Consider the following 27,445-nt stretch of genomic DNA (forward strand, 5'->3'; position numbering starts at 1 on the left):
CATTTATTTATACAGGGAGGGCCATTGAGAGCAAGCTCTCTTTTTCAAAGATGCCCTGATTACAGTACAAATATGAAGCAATATAAAATAATAAAAACAAGATATAAAAGCAACAAAACACACAAACAAACAAACACAAAGTATATGAGAACAATAAAGAGGAAGAAAGCACACAAAAGCAATAAAACAATAAAAAACATCGACTCAATAAAACAATAATTCAATGAAAATGCATGCATTCACACTGCTCCATGTCAGTTAAGAGACTGAAATTGAAAGGGATTAGCTTGTCTAATTTTGGAAGCTTCTTGAAGCTTGGAAATTGTTCCACTTGTATGGAACATTATCTTTGAAGGCTAGTTTCTCAATCTCAGTTCTGACAAGACTTTTGAGGATAAAATAGTCTTGCAACCCAGTGCAGTGTGAAAATGATCTGTAGTTAAAAAGACATGTATGATACCCAGGAAGTTTGCCAAGGAGTGCATTGTAAATAAATAGAATGTAGTGCCATTCCCTTCTCACTGCCAATGACTGCCACCCATCTTTCTCATACAGTATGCAATGATGTGTTTTAAGGCCATCCCCAGTTATGAAGCTAAGGGTGAAATGACAGACTGTATCGAGAAGTTTAAGTGTTGAAGCAGGAGAGAACATATAAATTACATCACTATAATCCATAAGAGATGAAAGGGTTGACTGAACGATTGACTCTCTGTAATGCTGGGTAAAACATGTCTTATGTCTATAAAAGAATGTCAGTTTTGTGTTCAAGGACTTAGTTAATTCATTAATGTTTTTTGAAGTACAGCATGTCATCAGTCTAGACACCAAGTTATTTATAAGAGGATACTCTTTCAATCAGTGTCCCATTAAGTGTAGTAATATTTACTTTCATGATTCTATTAGTCTATTTTCTTTAAAACAGTCTGTTTTGTTTTATCTAAGTTTAACAGTAATTTAAGATCAATCAATTCAAGTTTTGAAGCACCTGGCCATCAGTGGGTGCTGTTATATAGGTAATAGGGTCATCTGCGTGCAGATGAGTTGTGCTGTTTGTAACTTTTTTTCGCCTAATTCATTTATAAACATTGTGGTTAAAGTGGGCCTAAAATGGAACCCTGTTGCACACCTTTGTCAACACAACCACATGTTGTGTTCTACTGCTGAGATAATTTGCAAACCACTTACAAGGCTTCTCATCAAATCCAACACCAACATTCATATGAATAATTCCTTAGCCCTTGTGATGTAAGAAGCTTTCCATACTGAGAACTACCTACATTCTGAGTTTGCTCCAAATTTGAGTCACAACCTCCAGAAATGCAAGGGGTGCTATTGATCAGCAGAGAACATAATAACTTATGTTTTGAATTTGGGTTCATGACCCGTTGACTTGCTTCCTTCTGATGCAAGCCAACAGTCCAAATCATAATAAAGTTATTCAAATCAACACTCCTGCAGTTAGACAAGTGATACTTTAGCCAGCTATCAGTCATTACCACTGGAATATTAAAACCAAGGGGAGTGTCATAAAAATGACTCACCGAGTGTCAGTTGTAAAAATACTGAATGGACAAGGTGAGCTCCATATGCAGTGGCAGGATCCAAGATCCACACACATTCAGGTGAAGTCTATTGTTTTTGATGAGATGTGGGCAGTTCAGGAAAGGAGCAAAATTATCAACAAACAAAATACCTTGAGATTCACAATATCCCTTCAGCCATATGTGAAGCTGATGTCGTCAAGTTAGTGTGAAGGAAGAGGCCTAGAAATGACACATCGGATCTCCAAATACAGTGTCAGTAAGACCTATAAAGACGTTCTGACGCCTCTCAGCTTGCTGGAATTTAATGTTGTTAAAAGCAACATGTGCCAGGATGCTTTTCACCATCGGATGTTGTTCAAGGAGCGATGGAGTTTTAGCAGTGACATCCTCCTCTTGGGCACCACGATAACAGTACGTCACCACTCCAGGAACCCTAACATCCCTAACCAGGTTATTTGTCAGCTTGACGACCTGGGATGATATTAGACGTGGAGCACTCCTTCCATCTTTCTCCAACCAGGCCTGCCAGCAATCATCCATGGCTCCAGCTGTTGTGGGGTCGAGCTGAGTGGGACCTGAAGCCCGGCTCTTAGGCTAAATCAAGGTTCTTCAGTGTCTTCAGGAGAGAGACTGTGGCATTCAGCTCCTCCACCACGGCAGTTTGTGCTGGGCCAAAAGACACTAGAGACTCCAAGTGCTTCTCCTCCTCTCAAATCTTGTATAAAGTGGGTATTCTATCCCGTAGCTCTTAGACCTTTAGTAGACAAATGGGGTTTCATTCTAAATTGTGTCCTCTCAACTGAACTTTCCTCAGGCGGACTACTGAGACAATCAAGTTATAGAGACATGCCATGGACATTTAAAGGAATTTGGATGTGCCTTATGTGACTCATAGCACTAGCATTTCATTTAATTCATTTTATAAAAATCCTCTCTAACATTATGTGATTATGTGTAGATCACTGACAAAACATCCTAATTTAATCAATTCTGAACAAGACAAAATGCGGAGAAAAGTGAAGGGAGTTGAATACTTTCTGAAGGTAAACAGAGTTTGGATTGCTTCTCATCGCAATGCATGAATGGAACAGATGTTTTTGTGGCAATTCGAATTTTAGTGCAAGGACTGTTCACTGGTCAGAAAATGGTTAAAAAAACATTCAGGTTAGCATCTCAAAAATTGGAATCTGAATTTGAAGTGGTGCAGTGTAGAAGTACAGCATCAACATTTGTTAAACTGTCCAGTTTTCTCCAACTTCAGTTATGCCCATCAAATGACTGTTTTAGTAAACTTACCCACTAAATTCTTTAAAATGACTTGTAACAACATCAAGAAAACAGCTCTACAAGTATGCTACCAACATGATGAGAAAAAGGTTTAAATGCAGAGTGACAATAAGCATGCAGTATATTCTAAAGACACCTGCATTGTACTGCATTGGCACAGTCAAACAAAGGCCAGCTATAAAGCCAAAATGTATAAATGCTTTAGTCCTTTGCATTCTTCTTTGCAATCATTCTTTCTGATGAAAAGAATTCAGACTGTCAATCTGTTGGCTTGAAGGTTCGGCAAGCAAACAACAAAAGGTATCGTACTCAAGGTGTTACTTGGAAAAGTGTCACTTTCCTCAAAATTTACATGATCTTGCAAGTACCACTTGTCTTGTATAAGAATTATTTTCAGAAGATGAAAGTCAGTAGTGCCGAACAGGTGCATCATTCCCTGTCTCAAATACTGTCATTCATGTGCACTCTACTCATAAATACAGAGAGACTTTTCTACAAGACCTGAGTTGCCCAGATGTGACGTTGATGTTGGGGGCAGAGCGAATTAAAGTCAATCACTTATGGTTACAATGCAGTTTTGTATTGTACAGAGTGTTACTGTCTGGCATCCCATGTAAATAACTAATACTTTTGTCTATTAGTATTTGCACTCTAATTTTTAACTGCCATGCTGTTTTGTTTCTGATCAACTAAGACATCGGTTACATGCCTGACAGATTTTCTCTTCTTTTTCTCCAACTGCAGCACAAAGTAACACACTGCTGCCTGATTCCTGAAGTTACATTTCTGGTACCAAAAACCATGAAAAGTACTATTGTTATGTGATGAAAACATCTGCATGTGTGACAAGTTCTACTAATGACAACCAGTTTCAGAAGTAGGACCGTACAAGGATCACCTGAAAGCAGTAATTATACACAGATTTTTATTCAACCAATGAGAAATTACTTTTTGCTTATTTATGTTAGCCAATTCTCATTGCCAGCATTCTTATTTTCATCTTTTAGTTGTTAATATACTTGACTACCACTCAGTCGTATGTGTCAGGGCCAACAGGTGAATGAAATGTCATTTTTAATATTACAATTAAAGGGCAGTTTTTAAGTAGAGATTGCTGTGCTCATTCATCTTTACAGACTTGCTGCTGATGTAAAGCAGAACCTCTTCTCCAGTTGTTTACCCCCAACCACAGAAACAGACTCCAGCTGAGGCTTTGCAGCTCTCGAGATAAAAGTTGAAGTTTTAGAAAACAGTTCAATTACGTATAAATGAAAAAAAAAATAAAAAAAAACATGCAATAAGATAATGGTTACAAAATAGGGCTAAGTGCTATTAGACTGAAGATGTACAGACTGAAGATGTACAGAAACAGTACAAAGCCTTAGTTATAAGTTTTAGGAGGGAGCCAAGATGAGTCACTGTAGATGACAAAAAATTGTCTATTTGTGAAACAGGATTGGCTTGGCCAAACCTGCCAACATCTTTGGTACATGTACTGAGATTATTTCTGCAATCATCTCTGGAAAGCTGACCTTTGTGTTCAGTGACCGAGCCTGGATGAAAAGGTCAAACGTAAACGCATGGAGTTTCATTACAACCTGCAACAGGAGAGAGACACAAATAAGTTACATTATGAAATTTTGTTAAATAACAAACAGTATTTTGGCAATGATAGGTGCTCTACGGGAGGTCATCAAAATGTAAGATAAGACAAACAAATACTAACTCTGAATCTAAAGATCTCTAAATCTTTTGAAAAAGCTAAAAAGCACAATCATTTTATGTTACCGGTTGTAGAGAATCCATGAGGCGGGTGAGCTCATAAAATCTCTGAGAGCAGTTGGTCTTCCTTCGATAGTTAATGAGCCGATCAAGTTCCTTGATGTAGGTGAGACGCAAATCATCAAAGTACTTCTGACTCTTCAGACCCTCGACTGGAACTGGAAAAACACAATTTTCTGCATCAGCAATAGCACATAGGTAATTGCAATACACATACACTTCTAACAAGATTAAACAAAAATGTGGCATTTGTTTTCAGTCCATAAATAACGTACAGGATACAAGTTCTTATTTTCTGAGAGTTCTGCAAGCCACATTTATGTTCAGTACACAGGGACTCATTAAGCTGAACGTGTAGTGCAGCTTAACTTACTAATGCTTAAGAGGAGCAAGGCCTTCATGCAGAGGAACTCTTCCTGAGTGACCTGCAGCAGGACAAACTCCTGGGACAGATGTTTCATCTGTATGCAGTTCTCGTACATGGTTGAGATGTGCATCCGATGACTGTGGAAAAAGAAAATAGATGTGAAAAGGTCAGGGTGAGACGGGACATAATATTATAGGCTGAAATCAGAGATGGCAAGGGATAAGTTGCTTTACATTGGACATGAATGACTGTCACAGAGGGTCAGATCAGTGTGTGTTAACAGTGTAATGGGGGCAGTGAGGGTAAATTGACTTTATATCTATATAGACATATACTATATATATGCTCTTTGATCTGAGCAAGCTGATAAAAAAAAAAAAAATCAGGAAATCAGTTATGTTACTTTAGATTCCTTTCATTTATACTTAATATAGCCTAATATTTCAGTAAAACTTTCTATATAAGATGCTTCACACTCATAAAAGGTTTGTGAGATATGCCATGGCTGACCAATCTTCATTTATTGATTGGTGAGCTGAGAATATCATCCGATCCATTCTCCATACACACTTATTCATATTGAGTGTCACAAAGGGCTAAAGCCTATCCCAGCATGCACTGGGTGGAAGGCAGGGACAGGTTGCCTGTCCATCAGAGAGTGAAGCCACAAACAAACACACCCACATGCAGGCAAATTAGAGTAATCAGTTCAGCAGACGTCATCAGTCTGTGGGAGGAAACTCACGCGAGCTGAGCTGAGATTCACACCCAGGACCCTCTTCCTCCTTCCAATGAGGCCCCACCACATACGCCAAGTTTATGTAATATTATGTTGCTTATTAAATTAAATTTGTAATAGCTATTTTGAGTGGACAAATGGCATTTTTTATGTAGATGGCTGCAAACTTTATTACTAAAAATGTTTCAAAAAACTTGTCTAAAACAGTCTATGTGTCTCATTACCATATGTACCATGTGTATCAAAAGAAAAATCTTTGGTTCAAGTAGGTATTTAGCCCTCTTATGATGGCATGGATTACTTTTCTTACTTCACTGCTAAAAGTTTCTGGATCTCAGAAACAGTAAGAGCAACAGCAACCAAACTTTGCAGGTTGCAAATCTCACACACTGCTCAGGCAACAAAAAATACATCAACTGACAACATGGTGGCACTATAATAATGAACTTTGTGTTTGTGCTTTTACCTTTTGAACTGTGGGTCTATGAAAAAAGGCTTTTATTTTCCTAGATTCTGTGGGTTGAGTTGAATCGACTTTTGTGGGCCACACCCATTTGCACCTTGACAGATTTTCCACCATTTTGAATTTTGATTTTTTTTTCCTGCTACTTTCCGCTATCTGAACCATGCCAGTAAAAGCTGATTTTTTGATTTCTGATATTCATAACCATTTTTGAAGTTTGAAGTTTATGAAAAATGCTAACTCTCACAAAAGCAGCAATAATTCATCTGTTCAAATGTTTGTAAAATCAATATGAAACTCAGATCATGCGTTCTCTTCATACACCAAAAAGTTAAAATCTCAGAGCTCAGCTATGCACATTTATGTCAATTTTTTCCCCTCACATTCTTGTATCATGTGCAATTCAACATATAAAGTTTGGTCAAGATTGGTGATGACTGGTGATGAGATGATTGGTGACAAATTGACAATTGTCTTCTAATAAATAATTGCCAAACGTGGAAAAGTCAGCAGGTTCTGTTTCTACAGAAGATTATCCAACCCAGCACCAACCTTGACCAGCTCAAAAATAATTTTGTGTATGTGGCATGTTTACGAATTCTTCTAAACTTCATGACTGTGTCACAAATGCCAAAAAATGCCACCTAGTTGACAAAATATCAGGGTGTGAGGTTTGATTACAGCAGGTCACCCGCACGCTGCCAGTCTCACAGGCTTGCAGCATCATCAGATTGGTGTAAATCAGGTCAGGACCTCTGTTTGAAGTATGCATATAAATTCATGCGAGAGAGGATGATTTTTGGCAAATATCCTATTATGTTATCAGCTTTGCATTCAATTTTTTGACACTGTGGACACTGACTATGCTGTTGGTCACTAAAAAACATGTTTTATAAAACCATTGTGTTTGGATTATTTTCATTTGGTTCCACAAATCTTAAAATTTCAGTTGGTATGACAAGTAACATTCCTCACCAACATCCTGATCTAAACAGATTTCACAGTTGTTGTTGTCTGTGGTAAGTAATATTCAGATTTCAATGGCACAGTGTATCAGTTTCACTCGCCAGGGCCATAAGGCTTTGAATACTGAAAAACTAATCTTCGCTTCCTCACTTTAATGTCACAGTAACAAAAAAACGCAGAAAGAGGAAACTCGGTATAAATGGTGCTGAGAAGCCTGCAGCCATTTGTAATTTGGTTCTGAAGATCTGGAGAGATATTTCTTTGTGTATGTGCATGAATGAAAGAAAGAAAGCGATGGAGAGAGAAAGGCACAAAGATAGAGACAGAGAGAGAAACTGGCATCTGTGTTATGTACAACAGCCAACAGCTCACTCACAGGAGGTCACTGCTGTAATCACAATGGGGAACAAAGCATGTTGGTCAACCTCTGATAAGATAATTTAGCAGAGATAACTGAATTCAGGATTTCACAGCTGCACGTACTCATTGAACACGAGATCAGGGGCGAAGTAAAGCATCCTGCCGTTGACATTCTTGTAGGACCTCCAGCCCAAGGCAAACACCATCACTCCCATCCATGAATGCTGAATGACAGTCATCTGGTCATCCACATGCAGATTTCTAAAACCTAAGGACAAAAGAACCAGCAAAACTTTATCTATTACATTTTCAACGTAGCAGTTGAGCACAAACAACATTGTAAAAGCTGTAGCTTAGTGAATGTTGCTATGCTGTGAAATAAAATTTGCAACATTTTCAAACCTTTTCTATGTATTTGTATGGTAAAACTGCAACTGAACTGCAGATATTATAAATTTTAGGAAAACATGTCAGCTGATTGTTTTTATGCACAAAAACAACAAGAAAATCTAATTTTGAAAGCAATGGGATTTTGGCTTCATCATTAACTTAAAACTTTAGGAAACATGTATCATTTTAGATCAGAAATATGTATATTGAGGTAACTTATGCTCGATCTCTGCCTAGTTCAAGACATCAAACTCTTGATTTAAGTTAAAGTGGCGTCAAACACTGTTTCAGATTGACAAGTTAAGATCCCCATTTGATTCAACTATGTCACCATAGCAACAGGTCCCCGGTCCACATGAGTTAAAGTTGTAGCTGCTTCTTATCCAATCAAATACTGTTGTGAAGTCCAATTATTTCCCAGTGTCCAGTGGTACACATACCGCGTCCCAGCGAGGAAGCCACCAGATAGTTTGCTCATATTTCATTATGTGTTAGCATTTTTCAGCTCCTTATTCTCCTTATTTTTCTCCACTAAAAGTGTCTATGCCTTCGTATTCATAATTTAAGAGTCAATTGCACTATACAAATGCTCAGTATAACACGCTTATCAGCTGTGTTCACACTGGTGATTGGTGAAGATAGCATTTCCTCTTCACTTCACAGGGTGCAAAGTATATGTATGTCAGTGAGTCACACAAATTTCCATTGTATCATTAGGGCACTGTGTACAGCAAAATCTTCATTCAGTAAGTGGCGAGTTTTTTTGATATTGTGTGTCATCTCTTTATCATGTTCACTTATTGTGCTTGAACGCTGGTGACTGGTGCTTGTGGCTATATATTGTAATATAAGCCGTGTAAAGTAAATCTATTCAGCATGTGACATTGATGTTACCTAACTCCTTATACTCAGGATATGTGTCCAATAAGCTACGGCATCACTGTCAATGATAGTTTTAGGATTGACAGTTCTCCTTAACTATTCTGAATTTGCAGCACACAGCTGTTTCAGACTCACAAGATAAGGTCCTGGTTTGATTTAATTATGTCACCGTAGCAACAAGACCCCGGGCCACATGGGTTAAAGATGTAGCTGCTTCTTATCCAATTACATACAGCTTTGAAAAGCAATTACTTCGCAGTGTGCAAGTGGCATGTGAGTATGACAGTATTTTTTCCAATCAGGACCAACCCTACCTCTAGCCTGGAAGAAACTGTCCTGAAAAGGTAGCAATGCATCACAGAAAAGGGTGAAAAGTCTAATAAAAGTTGATCAGGACACGACTGAGGCAGATGGATCATCTATAGAAATTTTCTTGTTGTGGAAAATCCAACAACACCAACATGAATAAAGTCCTCTCCTTTTTAGTAGTCCTGCTCTTGACTCCATGCACTGTTAAACCTACCTGCTGCTGTTTTTTACACTGACTGCTGCCGTCACTTATCTGAGGTTTTTATTTATACAGCTGCTATTTTTATATATTTTTATATTTTTATACTCATTCTTTTATTGTGTTATTTGTACTTTATTGATTGTTGTCTGTTCGAACTTGTTTGCCGAGAAAGCGGCGAACAGAATTTCGTTGTACAATGTACAGTGGCAATAAAGAATTCCGTTCGTTTGTTCGTACAGCTGTGTGTGGACCATAATGAATTAATCTGCCGTCAGTCCATCTTTCTCCTCCTGCTAACTTCACTTTGTAAACTGGTATTGCTCTGCTACATTTCACAAGTTCCACTGACAATGACTTGAGTTGAGCTGACAAAGACTGATTGTGTTGTGGAAAAATCTGCAGCTTGAGCAAACAGAGTTGTGTTTCTGGTTCCTACATGGTGCTGCTGCAAGTAACATTTAACACATGCAGCACAGGTAAATATGACAGGGATAACTGGGATTTTCTTTGAACCAAAAGTTGCAGAAGTGTGGCATTTACAGGTAGACAGCCTTGTCAACAACTAATGGTAAAAGTGATACCTATATATATATATATATATATATATATATATATATATATATATATATATATATATTGCCATATATAATAGCCCAGTCACAGCAATTTCTGCAAAATGATTTGATAATTCATATCTGGATGAAATATCTATTTATTTTTATATGACAATCCTAATGACTACAATTAATATTTAATGTTGCATTAAAATACCAATAACAATAAAGCTGCCCTTACATTGAAAACAGTTCTAATGGAAATTTCCAATAAATTACACTGTTGTCATTACTTAAGGTGGGGAATGAATTCTTCCCAGAACCAAAATAATTAAATTTCCAGTTATCATTTGTGCTTTAGTTTGTTATTTATTGAGTTGGTAGACAGTTGTAAAAAGATGAATATAGTGTGCTGATCTGTTGCTGGTCTGGTGAGATCTGTGTGCTCTGCCCCACCTGTGCCCTCACTTCTTGTCACCTGTGCTCCTACATATACCACTGTGCATATAATGATCGCCCCCCAAGTGTTCAAAATAATAATCCTAAGATATATCTAAATTAAGCATTACATGCCAACAGTAAACATAAATGGCTCCTTCAACAGCCAAGACTTAAAAAATTTGACCTCAGCCATTGTCATACCTGGCAAACATTTTGCCCATTTGACCACTTTGACCAGTTGTCTCTCGCCGAGCTCGTTGAGGCTGGTGAGCAGAGCGACGGCGGAGTCTGGCTGAGCGTGGTCGTGTCCTGCATTCACCACCTCCGGCTCGATGGACTCCAGGATGTTGAGGAACACCAGCTGCGAGTGGTAGTTCAGGCCAGATTTAGGGGAGATAGACTGCATAACCTCGGCGGGGTCCTGCACAGGAGTGTCCTCCTCAGGGTTTCTCAGTTGTCCGATCTTCTTTAGTTTACGTGCTGGGAAATAAAATAAGAAGAAAAAAAGAGAGATTTAGCGGTGCAAAAGTATGACAGGATGACCTTATCAGTTTTTCAATCTAAAAAATGAAAGCACCAATTATTGTGGTGGTTTTCTGTCACTTCTTTCATTCATTTTCTTGACCCACTAGAGCCTATCCCAGCATTCCCACCGTGGAGCAATCAGCACTTGATGTTCACTTATGGGCAATATAGAGTCTAATACACCTGACGTGCATGTCTCTGGACTCTGAAAACAAACCTGAACATCTGGAGGAGACATACACAAAATCACAGTAAGTTCTAAGCAAACCCCAAATCTCCATAGAAATGGCTGGGGAACTGAACCTGATTCCCTCTTTGTTGTAAGGTCCTGGCACATGACACTCTTCTGTGTCATCAGGGATACTACTTTTTACACTTTTCTCAGTCTTTTTAATTCTAACGTTGACCAATTATTTTTTTCTTTATAGCTGTAGCGAACAGAGTCCTCAATGAGGTGATGTAAAAACTCGCATCACATCACAACTTTCATGGGGTTCACCTTTTCTCTGTTAATGGGTTTCCTTAGAAGCTACTGGCAGATCAGCAACCTCAGCCTGCAATGCACCTCGCTGGTTACCACCCACCATGAAACTGAAAAAAGAGGTAGAAGCAGGGCGACCTTGTGGCTCACCTAGGAGAGCGCGTACCACGGACCAAAGCTAAGTCCTTACTACAATGGCCCTTCCTTTCTCTTCTCTGTACTGTCACTGTTAAATAAGATAGAAATGTAAAACAAACTAACAAAAAAAAAAAAGTCAGTCTCATAGATGGGAGGGTTTTAGGTGATAGGTGGATGCCATGGTAGGGAGAAAAACAGGTCAGGAGCTGCCAGAGTGTAAATTGCTCTGATATTCTGCTTAAACAATGTTTCTATTTTACAAAATGACACTATAACTTTAATGCAAGATAGTCTGAGGCAGGCTGCCTTCAGTCTTTGTCTAACTGTTACATTAAGCAAGCTGGCGAGCTCTAGCTGGAGTTAGGGTTAGCCTTGCATTTCCACTGTGAGTATTTTACTGTGTGTGAGCTATAGATTATGGTTTAGCAAGATTCTGAGGAAATGAAATAGTGATTGAAATTTTGTGGGACTTTGAAAAGTCATGGAACGGTAGCCTGTGTATATACTGTCAGATGTAAATTAATTCCAGATTAATGTAACTATTAAAAGGATTGTAATATTCATATTATTTGGTGATAGTATTCACTCCCTTAGTGGTAACAACACGATTCCTATATTTGACACAGACACATAGGAGAGTCCACTTACTGAAAGATTTAATTAAGCTGTATATGTTTTATGTTCTACCATCAATGTACAGAATGACTTTAATTACCATTTTAGTGTTCACAGCAGAGGGTTGTCTCGCCATATTTTTTCTTCCAGTTTGTCAAATGATATTGATCATATTTTGTAGTCTATGCGCACACATGATGCACCCATGGTAACCCTGAAACCACAGAGTCGCCCCCACCCCCATCATAACAAATCCCAGTTTAACCCCTGGTAACTGCTCACCACTGAGCTACTGTGCCAAGAATTTATGTACTTCCATCTTGTGAATCATCTGCTGTGAATGTCTCATTTTGTAACTGCGCTTCTTAATTAATCTTTTAAAGGCAAAATCCATTTTAGTTTTGTAACCACCATGGGTAACCCAACGATTCAAACTCTGATCTACTAATAACGAAATAGATATCAAATTATGTTCCTTTTGGAAGAAAACTCTTGAACAGATGAGGCCCATCTGATAGAAAGCCTGTGGTCCTCATATGTGAGTCCTTGCTGGTTCAAAACAGTTGTAACTTAGAAATACATGTATGAATGACTTTTTTTTCTGTTCTACATTTACATATTTTTCCAAAGAAGTTATTACTGCAAGTGGCAATGGTTTGATTGAAATATACAGCTTACAATTTTGCACGAGTATGTGTGCATTCTTTTCTTAAGGGCATATAACAAGGACTGAGAGACAGAAAACCCCAACAAATGTATGAGAAGCCTGCTCTCCGACCCCCAGTAACACCGAAACCACAATTTCATATCCCACAGGGGCTGGAGATCAAACGGCACTTACAAGTTAAATTGGCTCTGTGACTTTGAATCTATTCGTACAACACATGGCAGTCTTCCACAAAATTTGGTTGAAGTAATTATATCCTGCTAATCAGTTGCCAAATACCATAGTCTGAGCTTAAACCTGTCCTGTAACAACAGTCAGGCTCTAAACAACCATTAACAATTCACAATCAATCATTCATTGTTATTTCTTGAGTTTCAGAGCTGCTGAGAAACAGTTTAACTCCGGTTTAACCATTTTTTTCAAAATCTTAGTAGTTTAGTTATGAAAGCTGTGTGAGAACGGGTCTCAATCAATCAATTACCTACAGCAAGCTAAGTGGGATACACAGAAACACCCTAAAGATTACATTTTCAAAAAGGGTGTATTGTATTTTTGAGATTTGACTAATTTCTATCATAAATCTTTTAAAATATAGAATGTTCCATGCTGTTCTGCCACTTCATTTACACCATTAAACGTAATGGGTAACAGTAATTGGTGAGTTAACGCACTTGCAACTTCCACCTTTTTGTGTAAATGAATATGTGTCATTAAAATTGTAACCTGGCATGTCACTTAAATTTTATTAACATTGAGATGCCATTATTTTTTAAAGTCTCTCTCTCTCTCTCTCTCTCTCTCTCTCTCTCTCTCTCTCTTTCTCAAAAATAGCAGGTTTGAAAATAAACTGCAAATTTGGAAGCAGTTTAATTTGCAGAAATATTTCCATTTCTGATTAAATATCCCCTCATGTAAAAACTGTTAATTAAAAATCCCTAACACGGAGCAATTGAGGCATAGGTGTTTTGCAGGTCTTTGCATAGTGCACTCTGTGATATCTAACATCCAGAAAAAACCTACAACACTGAAGGTCACAGTAAACTTGAGCCATTTTTAAAATTACTCCATCCCAACATGTCCAGCCACCCAAAACACTGACCAGGATCCCTCCTTGGGCTCCTGATCAGCCACCACATGAGGATAATGGTGCTGTCTGACATGGGCACTTCTTTATGAGAACCACAATGAAATGTTGAATATCTCTGGGTATTATCGTACGAGGAACTGGGTCATGCCTGCCCCTGACCATTATTTGGTCTTCTACACAAAATTTGATTCGCGGCAACTCACAACCCTAACCAGTCCCATGACTGTCACAGTCTGATGCTGCTGGCGGTTAAAGGGATCCGTTTGAGAAGGAAATTTGCCAGTTAAATTGATCTTGTCTGTCTCTCAGAACTTGCTATTATTCAGTCAAATCACTGATTTTTTATTCACATGAGAGGGTGAGAGCAAATACGAATGGATAAGCGAGTGTGTTCGTGAGCCTTGCAGTGCATGCAAATCAGATACTTGAGCATTAGATGTACATTCCTGCATTACTGCAAATCATTTCCTACTTTAGGTTGCTCTGATCAGTCCTATTGTAAATGGAAATATGGAGTGTGCTTTCCACCATTGTAATTATTTCCACATTATGGCTGCTTATGGGCATTTTTATACAGGACAAACATAAAAGCTGCAATGACATGCTAAGTAGCTAAAGATGGGCAACTAAAAGCTTATTGTTACAAAAAGAACTGAAATTTTAAGAACATATTTTTCACCCTCCACCCAGCTGAAATGTTTATGGAAACCTAAACATTTATTTAGCATGGGCAGCTGATAAAACATGCTGCAGCTGAGCATTATAGTAACAACTACAAATATTTGGTTTCCCGGTGCTACTGATGTTATGCAAAGTACAAGTAAGAGTACATATATACAGTATATGATCACTGCAGTTCACAGGTGTGGGAGGGTGCCACACTTATAGGAGGTTGTGGGAGGGGTACAAAGAATAACGAAAACACAGCCTTGACCCGCTTCTGTGAATACCCAAATTGTTGAAGTGAGTGTGCCATGAGTTATTCATTTTATATTTCCTCCTAACACTCAGCAACCCCTGCTGATACGCACTATAGTCTTAATGCTTCATGAAAGCAGAAAGTACACATTGCACTTTAAAATAGCCTAGTAGTCAGCAAGTACAATCTTCAAACCAGGACCGGGACCAGGACCAGGACGAGGTTTGGCGACCTTCCACCCGGCTGAAATGTCTTCTTGATGGAAATCAATTCAGTGTCACATCATTTTTGTTACTACTGGTTCCACCCTGTAATTCTGAAACTCTACTGTTTTTATTAGGATTCTTGTTCTTTTAAAATTATTTGCATCCCACAGACTGTGTCCAAGGGCAATGTAAATATATTTCAAATATCTCACACTACTGGGGCAATAGTAGTGTGAGATTTTTCTCCACTCAGAATACCTTTTGCGCACACTCACATACCCTTAAAATTTTCTATGATAGTTTACATGTTTTTACTACTAAAGTAAGAGCTTTGTAAAAAAAAAAAAAAAAAGTCCTTGTAAGTCCTTAAGTCCTTACAAGGAATTCAAGTCCTTACTTTTCTCTAATTCTTCCGCAATGTTGATTCAAACTCAGACATTTTGAATAGAGCATACATAGACTTGCTTGATTCCAGCTATTACCAAGCTCTGAAAATCAAAACCATCCTGCTGTCTTGTACACAGGAAGATGACAACAATGATATGCAAACAAGAACTTCCAACTAAATTGCTTTAATCAGATTTTACAAATGTATTTCAACTGACTGAATCAATTTGGATGCTTGTATCTGTTTGGCTGTGGCTCACCAAACAAAGGACATTTTTGAAATAGCACTCTGTCAGGCAACATTTCACCTGTAACTGCAGGTCCATTGCCAAAATGCTCTATTATTGAGATTTAGAACTTCTCTAAAATGATGAATCAAGCTTATATTTTCACTATCAAGTCATTTGCCTCATGGGATTAGACCCCAGGTTGCAGCTATAATGATTAGTAGTCGTATTATGGAATTTGGGTGATTACTGTAATAATTGGTGGCCAAAACGTGGCTAACCTGGTACCAGCTCCATGTAAAGTAAATGAATGGTACTAATGTTTGGCTGACCAACTCTGTGGTGGGAAAAAAAAATCCTGCCACTGTTAACTTTGCCAAGTAGAGTATGTTTTCGCCTGAGTTTGTTGGTCTGATTCTCTGTCTGTCTGTCAACATGATATCTTGAAATCTGAGAAGATTTCCATGAAATCCATGATAGGCCTGGGGCCACGGAACAAGTGATAAGATTTTGGTGGTAATCCAACAATAATGATCGGAGACAGAGACTGTTTGCAGGGTTAAGAAATCACTTTAACTTAAAATGTTAGTGACAGTGGTAATATTTTTGGGTGTAGCAGCTGTTGGAGAATTGCTCAGCACTCGCAGAGATTTGCCCTCTAGTTTCCCGATCGGTTTATTAGTGAGGGCTTTCACATGGGGAACAACTTCTTGGCAAAGTGAAGATTCCTCAGTTTGCATTACACACATATAAAGTGTTATGTGATACTCAGAAGACAAGTACTTGTGTAAACTAGGCAAACTAGATTCCACAGTTTGTGCAATATTTGTGTCACTTCATTTCAACATACACTCAGTGGTCACTTTATTAGGTCCACCTGTACAATCTAATACAATCCAACTGTTGTGCTATAAAGTTTACCTCTCTGCTGCCTATAATGCTCAGGTTTTCTTTTTGTCACAGTAACAGAGGTGCTCATTCAGTTCTATGTTTGGCATTGAGCTCATAGTTAGTGGTGTTGTTGTACTGCAGTTTACTGAGGGGTGTTTCCATTATTCTGTCCCCTTCATGTATGCAAATATGGAGGGCAAAAAATTAGAAACACCTCTCAGTATAATATAGTCCAATACAAGACCTCTACAAACTACAACCTCAGTAATAAACATATAATTAATTTTACACATTCTCCACAGTGTCAACAAAAACTGAACATTATGAACTTTGTTAAAAGGTAAAATTTATGGCAGAGCTGTTGCACTGAACTGTATTAGACTGTACAGGTGGACCTGATAATGTGGCCACTGAGTGTATATTACTACACAGAGGTGATAAGGAATTGGCAGACTGGAATTTCTAATCTGCATTCACGGCTGAATGCAGACGTGCACATGAGGTCCATCCAGGTTACTTTATATTTCCAATGCTTTGTCTTCACTGTGCTCCCACAAAATGAGACTGCTATGACAGTTTAGCCTTAACAACCCTGTTCAGGCTCTATTTCGGGGTGTAATTAACATTCCCAGAGTAATATGGAGTTTAGCTATTCAAAATGAAAATCTTCAAGCAATTCTGATCTACTCTTTTCAATCTGGAATGGAGGCAAATTCAACAAATGCATTATTAGATAGCAATCCAAGGTTCAGAAATCTCTTTCATGTTCCCTTCGACCTTCCAGTCTATTAGGACTGAAACTAATAATGCACCTTAATCATTTAAAATACAAATATTATGATTTCATTATTAGACAACTGCAACAGTACAATTAATTAATAATAAGCAAACAAACAGAAAATTTACATGGGCTTAATAATGAACATACTAAGTCAAATGACTTAAATATATCTTTTTTTTTTCTCAGTATATTATGACCTAGCTTTGAAGTATTTTTAGGAAGAAAAAGGTTGGGATAATAGGGCACAAATCTATAATTTTTTTCCTCCACTACTACGAATTATTGTCATAAATTTTCCTGTGAGATGCAGCAGGTGAATTAGATGTCTATGATGAGAACTTGAGTGAAAGAGGGCTCTTTTTAGCCACATCCATGGAAGGTGTGCCTTTTTACTGACAATCACAGCATTACATCGCATTTTCCCCCCATGGGCTTGTCAGTGACTGGTGGCAAAATTACCAGCATTTCTGCTGCTTTAATTCACATGTCTCATGTCAGCTTTGTGCTTCTCAGTACAATTTTCACCGTTAACAGAATGAGAAAATGGAAGAGAGTGAAAATTGAACACAAGACTAAAATTAGTCCACCACATGTCAATCTTTACGGCCTAATATGACGAACAGGTCTGGGTGACAGTAAGGAGAAGTGAATGGAATAGGTCTAAATTGCATGGCAGCTCAGTCAGGGGCTTGATTATCAGTAACATCCCCTATTGTGCTGATGCTACAATTGAAGAGAGCAGGCTAAGATGTGCAGTATGGAGAAAATCAAGTATTTGGTCTGGGGAGACCATTAATAGTGTCACCGTTAAGACTTCACTTTCTCTTTACCATGCTTTGCTCATACACGCTGAGGTGCACAGAGGCTGCAATAGTTTATACTGAACATATTCTACAGAGGGCAAAATTTGTCAACTGTGGCTGACAAACCCATGGAGGGAAATGCAGTGTAACACAGCAACTGCAAGCAAAGCAAACAGTACAAAATGAAGGAATGAGCACAGCAATGATACACTCCGAGAGTAATTGTTTAAAAATCTAGCACATTTTAACCCGTTTGTGTGATCAATATGTTTGGTACTCTGAACCCCCAAGACCTCCTACCTCCAAGAGTCATTCCAGCTTCAAAACACTTCTTCAGCCGACACGAAGGGCAATTCTTCCTTCTTAGCTTATCAATAGTACAGTCATTTCTGCTTGCACACAGGTATTTCTGCTTGCCTAGACAGAGAAACCATATGTTAATCATCACTTTAATTAAATAATCTGATGATGGCAGAAATGTGTCACTACAAAAAACAAAAAAAAAAAAAAAACACACACAATGGATGTTCCCCTTCATTCAGAGCATTAAAGAGAGACATTTTATTAGAACTGAAATAAAATGAGCTACAGTAGCTCAAAAAGGGGCATCAGATGAGGCCCTTTAGGATTTACCTTCTGCAGCTCTCTTGAAGAAAACTTTACAGCTGCCACATGTGAGGGCACCATAGTGGCAGCCGGACGCCTCGTCTGCACAGATAAGACAAGTCCTCTGTGGTGGAAAGAAGAACTCCATGGGGAACATGTGATCTTTGCCACCATCAAACCTGGAGCCAAACATAGCAGAATATTTATGAGTTGTATGCACCTATAGAAATCACAAAACATTTTCCCCAAAGGTTAAAACCCCAGAATGAAACGCAAGTGTTTCATAGACTTTCCATTCTTTTATTTTATTTTATTTTATTTTATTTTATTTTTCTCAAATCCATAAACTCATGATTTTTCATTTATTTGTACTTTTATTTATTTGTACATTTATATTTAGAAATTAATGGGTTTTCTGTTTTTTCAGTCAGTGCTGTCTTATTGTTTTGTATGGATGTTGCCATGTTGCAAGGCCAATTTGGGACAAATAAAGCTGGACCTTGAACCTTGGATCAGTGGGGAAAGTTGGTCAGTGCCATCCTGACCCAGCACATACTTCACCACTGGTTTTCGTGATGTTACATTCAGAAACTACAGCCCATTTGTGTTTAGCCCTGCTGACTGCCATGCCACCTTGAGGCTTTCAGGTGGCCTGAAGAGGAAATCTTTTCTTTGCTGTCCCATAACCAAGCTTCACACCAAGTGCCATGCAAATCTGTCTAGTATTTTTTTAGCTATCCTGCTGATGGACAGATGGACAAAGCTGAGTTTCACTTCCTTTGTGGAGCTGATGAGGGCAATACAGTATCCAACAAAATAAAACACAAGGAAATAACACAAAGCCCAAAACACAACATAGTATGCTGGAAAGACATAACAGGCTAACCTAGCCTAGCCTGTGTGGGATCACTGACCACTGAACCTCAAAGAGGATGAGTACAAACTTGAACAACATGAGGACAAAAGGGCAGAGCAGCTCAAAGGGGTATGACCAGAACGGCTGAGTGTCCAACAGGTGCCAAGACAAAACACACAGACTGATCTGGGTCTAAATGACATTTTATAACATTCACCAGCACCTGCTCCAGACCATGATCAATTAAATCAATCCAGTTTACACAAGTCTAAAACAACTATGCCCACTATCGCTGATACCATGGCTCATACGCACACACGCACACACACACACACACACACACACACACACACAGGGTCATGCAAACAATACAACCATAGCAATATTAAACTGTGCCCCGCCTATACAGCCTCACAGTTTCTGGCTAAGATTTCTGAATGCTTTCCAGTTGGGGGGAAGCAAAGACTGTGCCGACTCAGGATAGTGTGGGAAAGATGTGAGTGCCAGCGGCAGATCCGAGGGGGGCGCGATGTGTGTCTAACCTCAGCCTTGAACACAGAGAGACTAGAAAAGGCACAGACATAACGATACCTCACTGATGCGAAACTTAAGATGTCAAAGTTCTTTGTAAGACAGACAAGGACAGAGCTTAATTGTAACACTTCCATCGTCTTTAATTTACTAATTTGGGTGAGGATGGAGGGTGTACAAAAGCGTAATTGCTGGGTATTACTAGGAAAATCAAACCAAGAAGCAAATTGAAATTGCAAAAACAAAATGACATTTAACCACACTTAACTTTTGCATCTAGTGCATGAGATCTACACTATAATATAAGAACATAAATTTCACAGTACTACTGACTAACAGTTGTCATTAAATTCACAACTCTAATAAGTGACAAAAACCAGAGTGGGACTTCCAAACTGGACTAAAGAGATCTGTGACAGACGTCCACTGTTAGAGGTGAGAGTGATCAGAGGTCGTGAGACCACATTGCTTATTTACAACAAGCCCAGCTGCACTGACTGATAATTATTGTGGTATTTAGGCTCTATTGGCCATGGTAAATTTGTAAAATATGTATGAATGACAAAAAATTATAAGGCACAGTTTTACAAAGTAGCATAGGTAACTGGTAATAATCCCCAGAATGATTAAATAAAAAGAAAGAAAAGAAACATTTGCACTTTTGAGGCATTAATGATTCAAGCACTCTATTCCATAAAGGACAGTGTCCATTATGTACAGTTTTTACAGTAAATATATTTTCTTTTTTAATTCATTCTCTCACAGTGCAGCATCTCTACCTGAATAGAAATGTGATTTTTTTGTTATAGCGGTCATAATGTGTGGTTAAAGGATTTTTGATGAGTTGGTTTAGGTTTTAGAGTGTGTACAGATTTAGGGGAAAATATTCTATAATTTTCCATAAAATCAAAGAATTCAAAAACAAAGGAGAACATGCAGAACATGCACACACATTTTCTGGAACCAGTATGAATAGAAATGTTTTCTTCCTGAACATTCATATGATTTTTTAACATCATATTTTTATATCTTAAGAAAAATAAATAATAATAAAAAAAAAACCCTTTGAGAAATTAGCAATACATTTTTTTTTTTTAGATATTCATATAACATTAAGTTCTCAATACCAAATATTTACCATTACACCATTTATACTGTCTGGATTAGTAGCCAACATTAAAGAAAGTGCATCATATGTGCTTCAATGTCCAATTTGAAATCATCTTGAAATCAGCAAGGCTTGCAAGTCAGCCTGGAACCAGTGTGTGCAACAGAGCGTGCTTCATACACAAGTATACAGTATTATATGAGCAAAGTAGTTTAACAGTTACTGTGACTTATGCATATATGCTATACATTTAAGGTGTTGGAACTATTTTACAAAACTGCTAAAAGGAAATTAGGTTATAATCAAAGATAAAGAAAGGAACTATATCAAATGCCAAATTTTTACTTTACTGTAAGCTAGAAACATACTTGTCCTGAGATGAAAAACATTTTATGCAGAGCAAAGTGTGTTGAGGGCCAGTTACAGTGCATTTATGCCAAATACATTATATTATTTTATTCAACACTTCCTCATGTTAAATCGGCAATTGCCAAAACTATTCACGCCACCCTGGTGCTGAAAAAGCTATCTCTCTCTCTTTCTCTCAAAACTCTCTCTCTTTCTCTCAGCACAAGGTAGGGGGGTGAGGTGTTGGTGTTGAACAATGAGATGGGGGGTGAGGGACGGAGGGAAATCTCATGTCACAAAATAAAAATGCAAACAAATACCTCCTATCATAAACACACACTTGACTAAAAATGCTAAAATACTAAAATACTAAAAATAATGCCCTATATATAGACTCTTACATCGCTGCAAAAAATGGAAATATACTGTTCTATTAACTAATAAAATAAAAACGACCATGTTTTGAGTTGGTTTAGTCTTAATCTTTGATTGACATGGGCTACATGGGCCCTGGGGCGGGCAGGCGGGTGGGGGGTGCATAGTTGTGGGCATAGATAGTGGGCATAGTTGTTTTAGACTTGTGTTTAAAACAACTATGCGGCCTTATAAAAGAGGTTATAAGAGAGGTTCCTACTCCAAAATGTTCCAACATAAACTAATGGTTTGTCGTTGTGTCTTTTGGGGGGTGGCACTGTGTCATCTCGCCTGGGACTGCAGCCTCCTCTGGTGCAGGAAAATAATATTGATACACTGGAACAAATCCTGTGCACACATCCACACAGATGCACATATGCATCCACAGACACAATGTTTCAGCATTGATTTAACCAGCCGGCACCAGTCAATCCATCCTTTACCCACTGTTTATCCAGGACTGGATCACAAAGAGCAATAGGACATCTTTTTTCCCCGGCATCATCTCCCAGCTCCTCCAGGGGATCCTGAGATGTTCCCAGCCCAGCTGGGATATGTAGCCCCCCCACACATATTCATGGTCTGCCCCAGGGTCTCCTCCCAGTTAGAAGAGCCTGGAATATCTCCAAAAGGAGACACCTAAGATGCAGTCTACGTAGATGCCCAAACCAAATCAAGTGGGGTTTTTTTTTTCGACATTAAGGAGCAGTGGCTCTACCCTGAGCTCCTCCTGGACATACATCCTGTCCCAAAGGGTGATCCCTGGCACCCCACGAAGGCAGATTTGGAACGTAGCTCAACCACCAAGTTGAGAGCTTTGCCTTCAGGCTCAGCTCCTGCTTCACCAAGACAGTCTGGTACAGCGACTGCATACAGCTGTTGCAGGTGCTGCCCTGATACATCTGCTGATCTTCCACGACATTTTACACTAACTGGTGAAAAAGACTCTAAGACACTTGAATTCCCCCACTTGAGGCAGTAACTCACTCACAACTTGAAGGGGGCAAACCAGCATTTTCAAACAGAGACCCATGGCCTCAGCCTTGGAGGCGCTAACCCTCATCTCACCTGCTTCCCACTCAGCTTCCAAAAAAAATCCCAATGCTGGAGGTGACAGCTCGATGAAGCCAACAGGAGCACATCATCCACAAAAAGCAGAGATGAAACCTTGATGCCACGGCCTTGTGTGTGCTAAGCCCCGCCCCTTTATGGGCGGAGAGTGGGCCACTGCTACCTTGACCCGTGACCAACCTCTCCACCAGAATGTTACATGGATGAGTAAAGATAATGAATTGTTTTTAAAACAAGACCGTGGTAGTTTTATACCAGTAGCTGTTGCATTACGCCCAGCTAATGGGGATTCTAATAAACAAATAAAAAATGGCCCAAATATCAACAGAAAAATGATATTGGATCAATACTGTTATCGTTTTTCTGAGTTGCTCCCAGGAAGCCGTTGAAAAAAAATCTGAACAAACCACCTGAAAGATTCTTCAAATTGTAGAGCAACACAAAACATAATTAGGAGAAGACCAAGGGTCCACAACTGAAAAAAATAAGCTCCTGCCCACTGTCCACTTGATTTGCCATTAAGTCAGTGTTGTTAAGTCAGTGCTTTGGTACAAAGACCCTCATCAGGTGAGTATGTTGTTGTGTTCACCCACTGTAAAAAAAAAAAAAATGACCTGTATATTTACGGGCAAAGTAAAAAGCCAAACTAAATGCAGAATATCAGGTTCATGCTTGAGTAATCCAGAAAAATTTTGCCATGTAAATTTGCACTCTCCCTATCCAAATAAATAAATAAATACATACGTAAATAAAGTCATATATCAGAATAAAAGGAACACATTCCATTCATATTTTTTTTCATTCGGCACATTTACAAGTAGGCAAATGAGCTTCATGAATGTGGAGGCAATCACGCTTGTCCCAAACAGTGCAGAATTAAGTGTGGTTGTCCTCTGCTTCTGTATCATTAGATGGCAAGTTGAAATGATTAGTAAAAACTGTCAAGTGACAAACCACTGAAAATAATATTTATTTGCAGCAGGACTGCAAAAACAACAACAACAACAACTACTACTACTACAACAAAACTGTGTAGATAATACTGTGGAAAGCAACAAAAACCCAAAATGAAGCGTCTTTTTTTTTTTCTTTTGCTCTCCCTCTCACCTTTCCTCTCTGCCTCACATGAGAAACATGTACACTAAAAGGTGCATCTTGACAAAACATGTTGTATTTTTGTTGCTAATGAAAACATTAAAATTATGGCACTTATGGATTTTTTTTTTTTATCTTAACACAGATATTATCATTTAAATTTGTTTAAAGCATAGCCATTTATAAAACAATATTGTAAAGGAAACTGCTCAGATATTTATAACATGTGTAGGTGAAGAGTTAAACTCAAGCTTGTGCTTTTTTATTGTAGACTTTTCACCTCTCACCTTTTTTTCAACTGATCATCATCAAAAACTGACACTTTCAAGACATTTTCAATCGTAAGCATGCAAAAGTTTCCATCCAAGTATATTCCCGAGAAGCCTGTTTAAAAATTACACTACAATCTCAATTTGTAAAGTCTGTTTGAAAATGAACTTCTTTTCCAGTAGTTTGCAGAGCTAGAACATTCATACTAACTTATATATTTCTTATAAACTCTGCAAACATTGTTCCATCAGTGCAGAGAAAAAATATCCTTTTTCTGCAGCTCTGTGAATGTCAGAGCTCTCCTCTGTCATTTACTGCAGGTAAATCCCTTTGTGGTATTTGGTTTCCTACAGTAACTGGATGGATTTTTATCTGTTCCAGCATAAAACTAAATGACTTTATTGTCTTGAGTCACATCAAAACCTGAAACACAGCTTACCTTAAGAAACAAAAGCTATGGCTGCTAAGAAATTATACATTAACCATTATGCAGATATGTTTTTGTGATGACGAATAAGTCTTTTGGTATATTCTAGCATTACAGCAAAGTCTGATGTAAACTATAAAGATCTAAGTTATGGAGAGAAACACTTGCATCAATGACATGATGGTCTCTTGTGGATGGATATAAGCAATCTGAGTCATTTGTCACAATACACTGTGCTCAAAAATGTCCAAGTTTAATTAGAAGACATACTCAGCACTTCAGAAAAGTACACTGTGCATGATTTATTCCCAAACAAGTCTTTCAGCTTTTTCCATCCAATGACATCTGTTGTTATGTTAGTTATATAATGTTTAGATTTTTACTTTAAGCATACCTTAGTTTGTATTCATCAAGTCTATCCTGTCTGACCATTAAAAACACAATGCACTGTATCAGCCTATAGAGTAAGAATGAGAATGACCTGGAGAAGGAAATGATTTGTGATATCTTAAGTTACATAATGCGTAAAAAAAAAAAAAAAAAAACTATTTCTACGTAATTTCTACATTTACTTTCCAAAAGAAGCTCACCTGGCCTCGCTGTAGGAGACATCCATCCAGTCGCCGGCTTCATTTTTCACGTAGCTGGAGTTGGGATAGGGCGGCCTGCCCACCATCCCCGCAGGGTGCCACTGCTCGGCGCTCGGCAGCTCAGGGCGCATGGCGCTCCTCTCATATGGATTACATATGAACGTGGTGTTTGCTCCTGCACTGAGCGCATTTGCGCTGTGCCTTGAGCCTCCAAAATGAGAGCTGCGGTTGTCACTGTAAGTGTAGTTGGTGCCCCATACTGTCCCAAAAGGTGAACTGTTGATGGCCTCGGATTTTATTTTGAAGCTGCACTGTTCTTGCAGGTACTCAACATACTTGACCTCCATGGCTTCAGCGACGTCTCTCGCATGTCCCGGGTGTTTGTAAGCATGGGACGCTTTCTCCGTGACAGTGTGGCCGAAGTGTGGCATGCTGTCTGCAACTAATGGGCCATAAGGGCAAGAGTCAAGGCGCGCTGAGTCCAGATAATCTATCTCCTTTGAAGTTATGCCATCAGCCTGACTGAGTCTTAAGTCTTGCTCATCCGCAGGCGCACGAATGGAGGCGAGTTGTTGCAGATCCGCATCCTCTGAACTTTCAAACATTTCCACCAGTTGCTTTCCGCTGTGCAGAGGCCGGTCGTTTGGGTCGGGGCACTTGTACTCACAAAGAGCCGCCTGGGCTTCGGGACAATTCAGAGGGGCGGCTCCTGCTCCAAAGAAATTGTCTCCTGGCATCTGGTCATTTGTCACACTCGGGGAGAGGGGGAGAGAGGGATCCAGGTCGCTCATTTCATTGGGCTCCATGGCCAGTCCCAGCGACACAGACACAGCTTTACGAACCTCTCTGGCTGTTTCTGAGATCGTGGCGCAGGCAGAATTTGAGCGGCTGTTGCCCACACGGTCGTCAGCGTTTGACTCCCCTCCTTGATGAAGCGCAGCTGGATGACTGCAACGTTTTTCCGTGTTACAGACTTGCGGGTTCGTGTGTCCAGATCCGTAAATGTTTGCGCCTGCATTGTCAGAATGGCTCACCCCGCCGGCTCTGTTCCCCGCTGAGTTTTTAGTAAAACGGACACGACTTTCCTCAGTTTGTGGCGCCCTGGATACGCTCACTTGTACCATGTCGCCTTCCCTCATGTTTTCACCTCCTGGACATATTTTGATAAAATTAGATAACTGTCGGTTAATTTGGCTCATTTCCCAGGGATTGTTTATTCGTCAGGATCCGGACTTTGAACGAGTAAAGTCTGATCAGCTTCCAAAAAATTGTCGCTGTTACTCCTCTGTCCAACTCTCACGTTGTGAAAAACGTTTTGGTAAAGGTCCTCGAAAACTGTACAGTAGTCACAAACTCCTCCTAATCCATCTGGGATCTCCATAGACGCTCAAGTTAGAGAGATTTGGGGAAAACTGAATTAATTGAAGTTCAGATGGTCTATGTAAATAAGTAATGAAAAATTTCACTTTTCACCCCTTTCCAAGATAAATCATCACCATCACATGGAAAAATACGAAGGTTGAGGAGAAATAAACACAAATCCCCTCAGCATAGCTATCCATGTCATAAAAGATTAAACTGAAATTTGTGCTGCATCGTTAATTTAGTAACCCAAACGCCGACTCTGTCAACTATTAGCCTATGTTTTGTTTTCTGTCGCGTCTTCAGTTTAAAATTATTGTGTGTGTGATCATTACACAAATCAAAGTCTAACATATCGCCTGTGTCCAAAGGTAGGGTGTCTGATTTGGTTGCGTTACCAGAAATCATTTGTGCCAACTTGTGGTGTAGCCTAATAACCCTAAACCCAGCCACCTCTCCACCATGGTCAGGCACTGTCTTCTTTCATTGTTCTTCTATTACAGTATGAACTAAAAAAGCTGAACGTTTAATGTTTCCCACGTCCTCCAGTTTGTATACATGCAGAGTTAATAGCCTACCTTATTATTTGGAGTAAATCCAGTTATAACGGCATACAAATTAGGTATGGACCTAATGGGTGCCAAAGCAATAGAGTGGGCATTTAAGACTATGATGGGCAATCACACAGTTTTAGTCCTTTGTCATGAGCACTTCGCGTAATTGCAGTGACAGTATGAATGAAGGCGCGCTG

At 39.0% G+C, this 27,445-nt stretch overlaps 1 protein-coding gene across 1 annotated transcript; it reads right to left on the reverse strand.

Moving 5' to 3' along the window:
* Positions 1-26,531, reverse strand: ar (androgen receptor). Its single transcript, XM_030069254.1, has 8 exons — positions 25,333-26,531; positions 18,650-18,801; positions 18,317-18,433; positions 10,491-10,769; positions 7,635-7,779; positions 4,990-5,120; positions 4,623-4,774; positions 1-4,432 (listed from the first exon to the last, which is right to left on the reverse strand). Exons 1-8 carry the CDS (start codon positions 26,529-26,531, stop codon positions 4,274-4,276), a joined length of 2,334 nt encoding a protein of 777 aa, XP_029925114.1. The 3' UTR covers positions 1-4,273.
* Positions 26,532-27,445: the final 914 nt, after the last annotated feature.

Source organism: Myripristis murdjan, chromosome 14, assembly GCF_902150065.1.
Source record: "Myripristis murdjan chromosome 14, fMyrMur1.1, whole genome shotgun sequence".
In the NCBI taxonomy this organism is placed as follows: Eukaryota; Metazoa; Chordata; class Actinopteri; order Holocentriformes; family Holocentridae; genus Myripristis; species Myripristis murdjan.

Excerpts from the sequence above, each read along its gene's own strand:
- ar (XM_030069254.1), bottom strand. The coding sequence starts at position 26,531 with ATGAGCCAAATTAACCGACAGTTATCTAATTTTATCAAAATATGTCCA. Across the intron at positions 18,434-18,649 it reads CTTCAAGAGAGCTGCAGAAG|GCAAGCAGAAATACCTGTGT; the intron begins GTAAATCCTAAA and ends TTCTCTGTCTAG. Across the intron at positions 4,433-4,622 it reads TCATGGATTCTCTACAACCG|GTTGTAATGAAACTCCATGC; the intron begins GTAACATAAAAT and ends CTCCTGTTGCAG.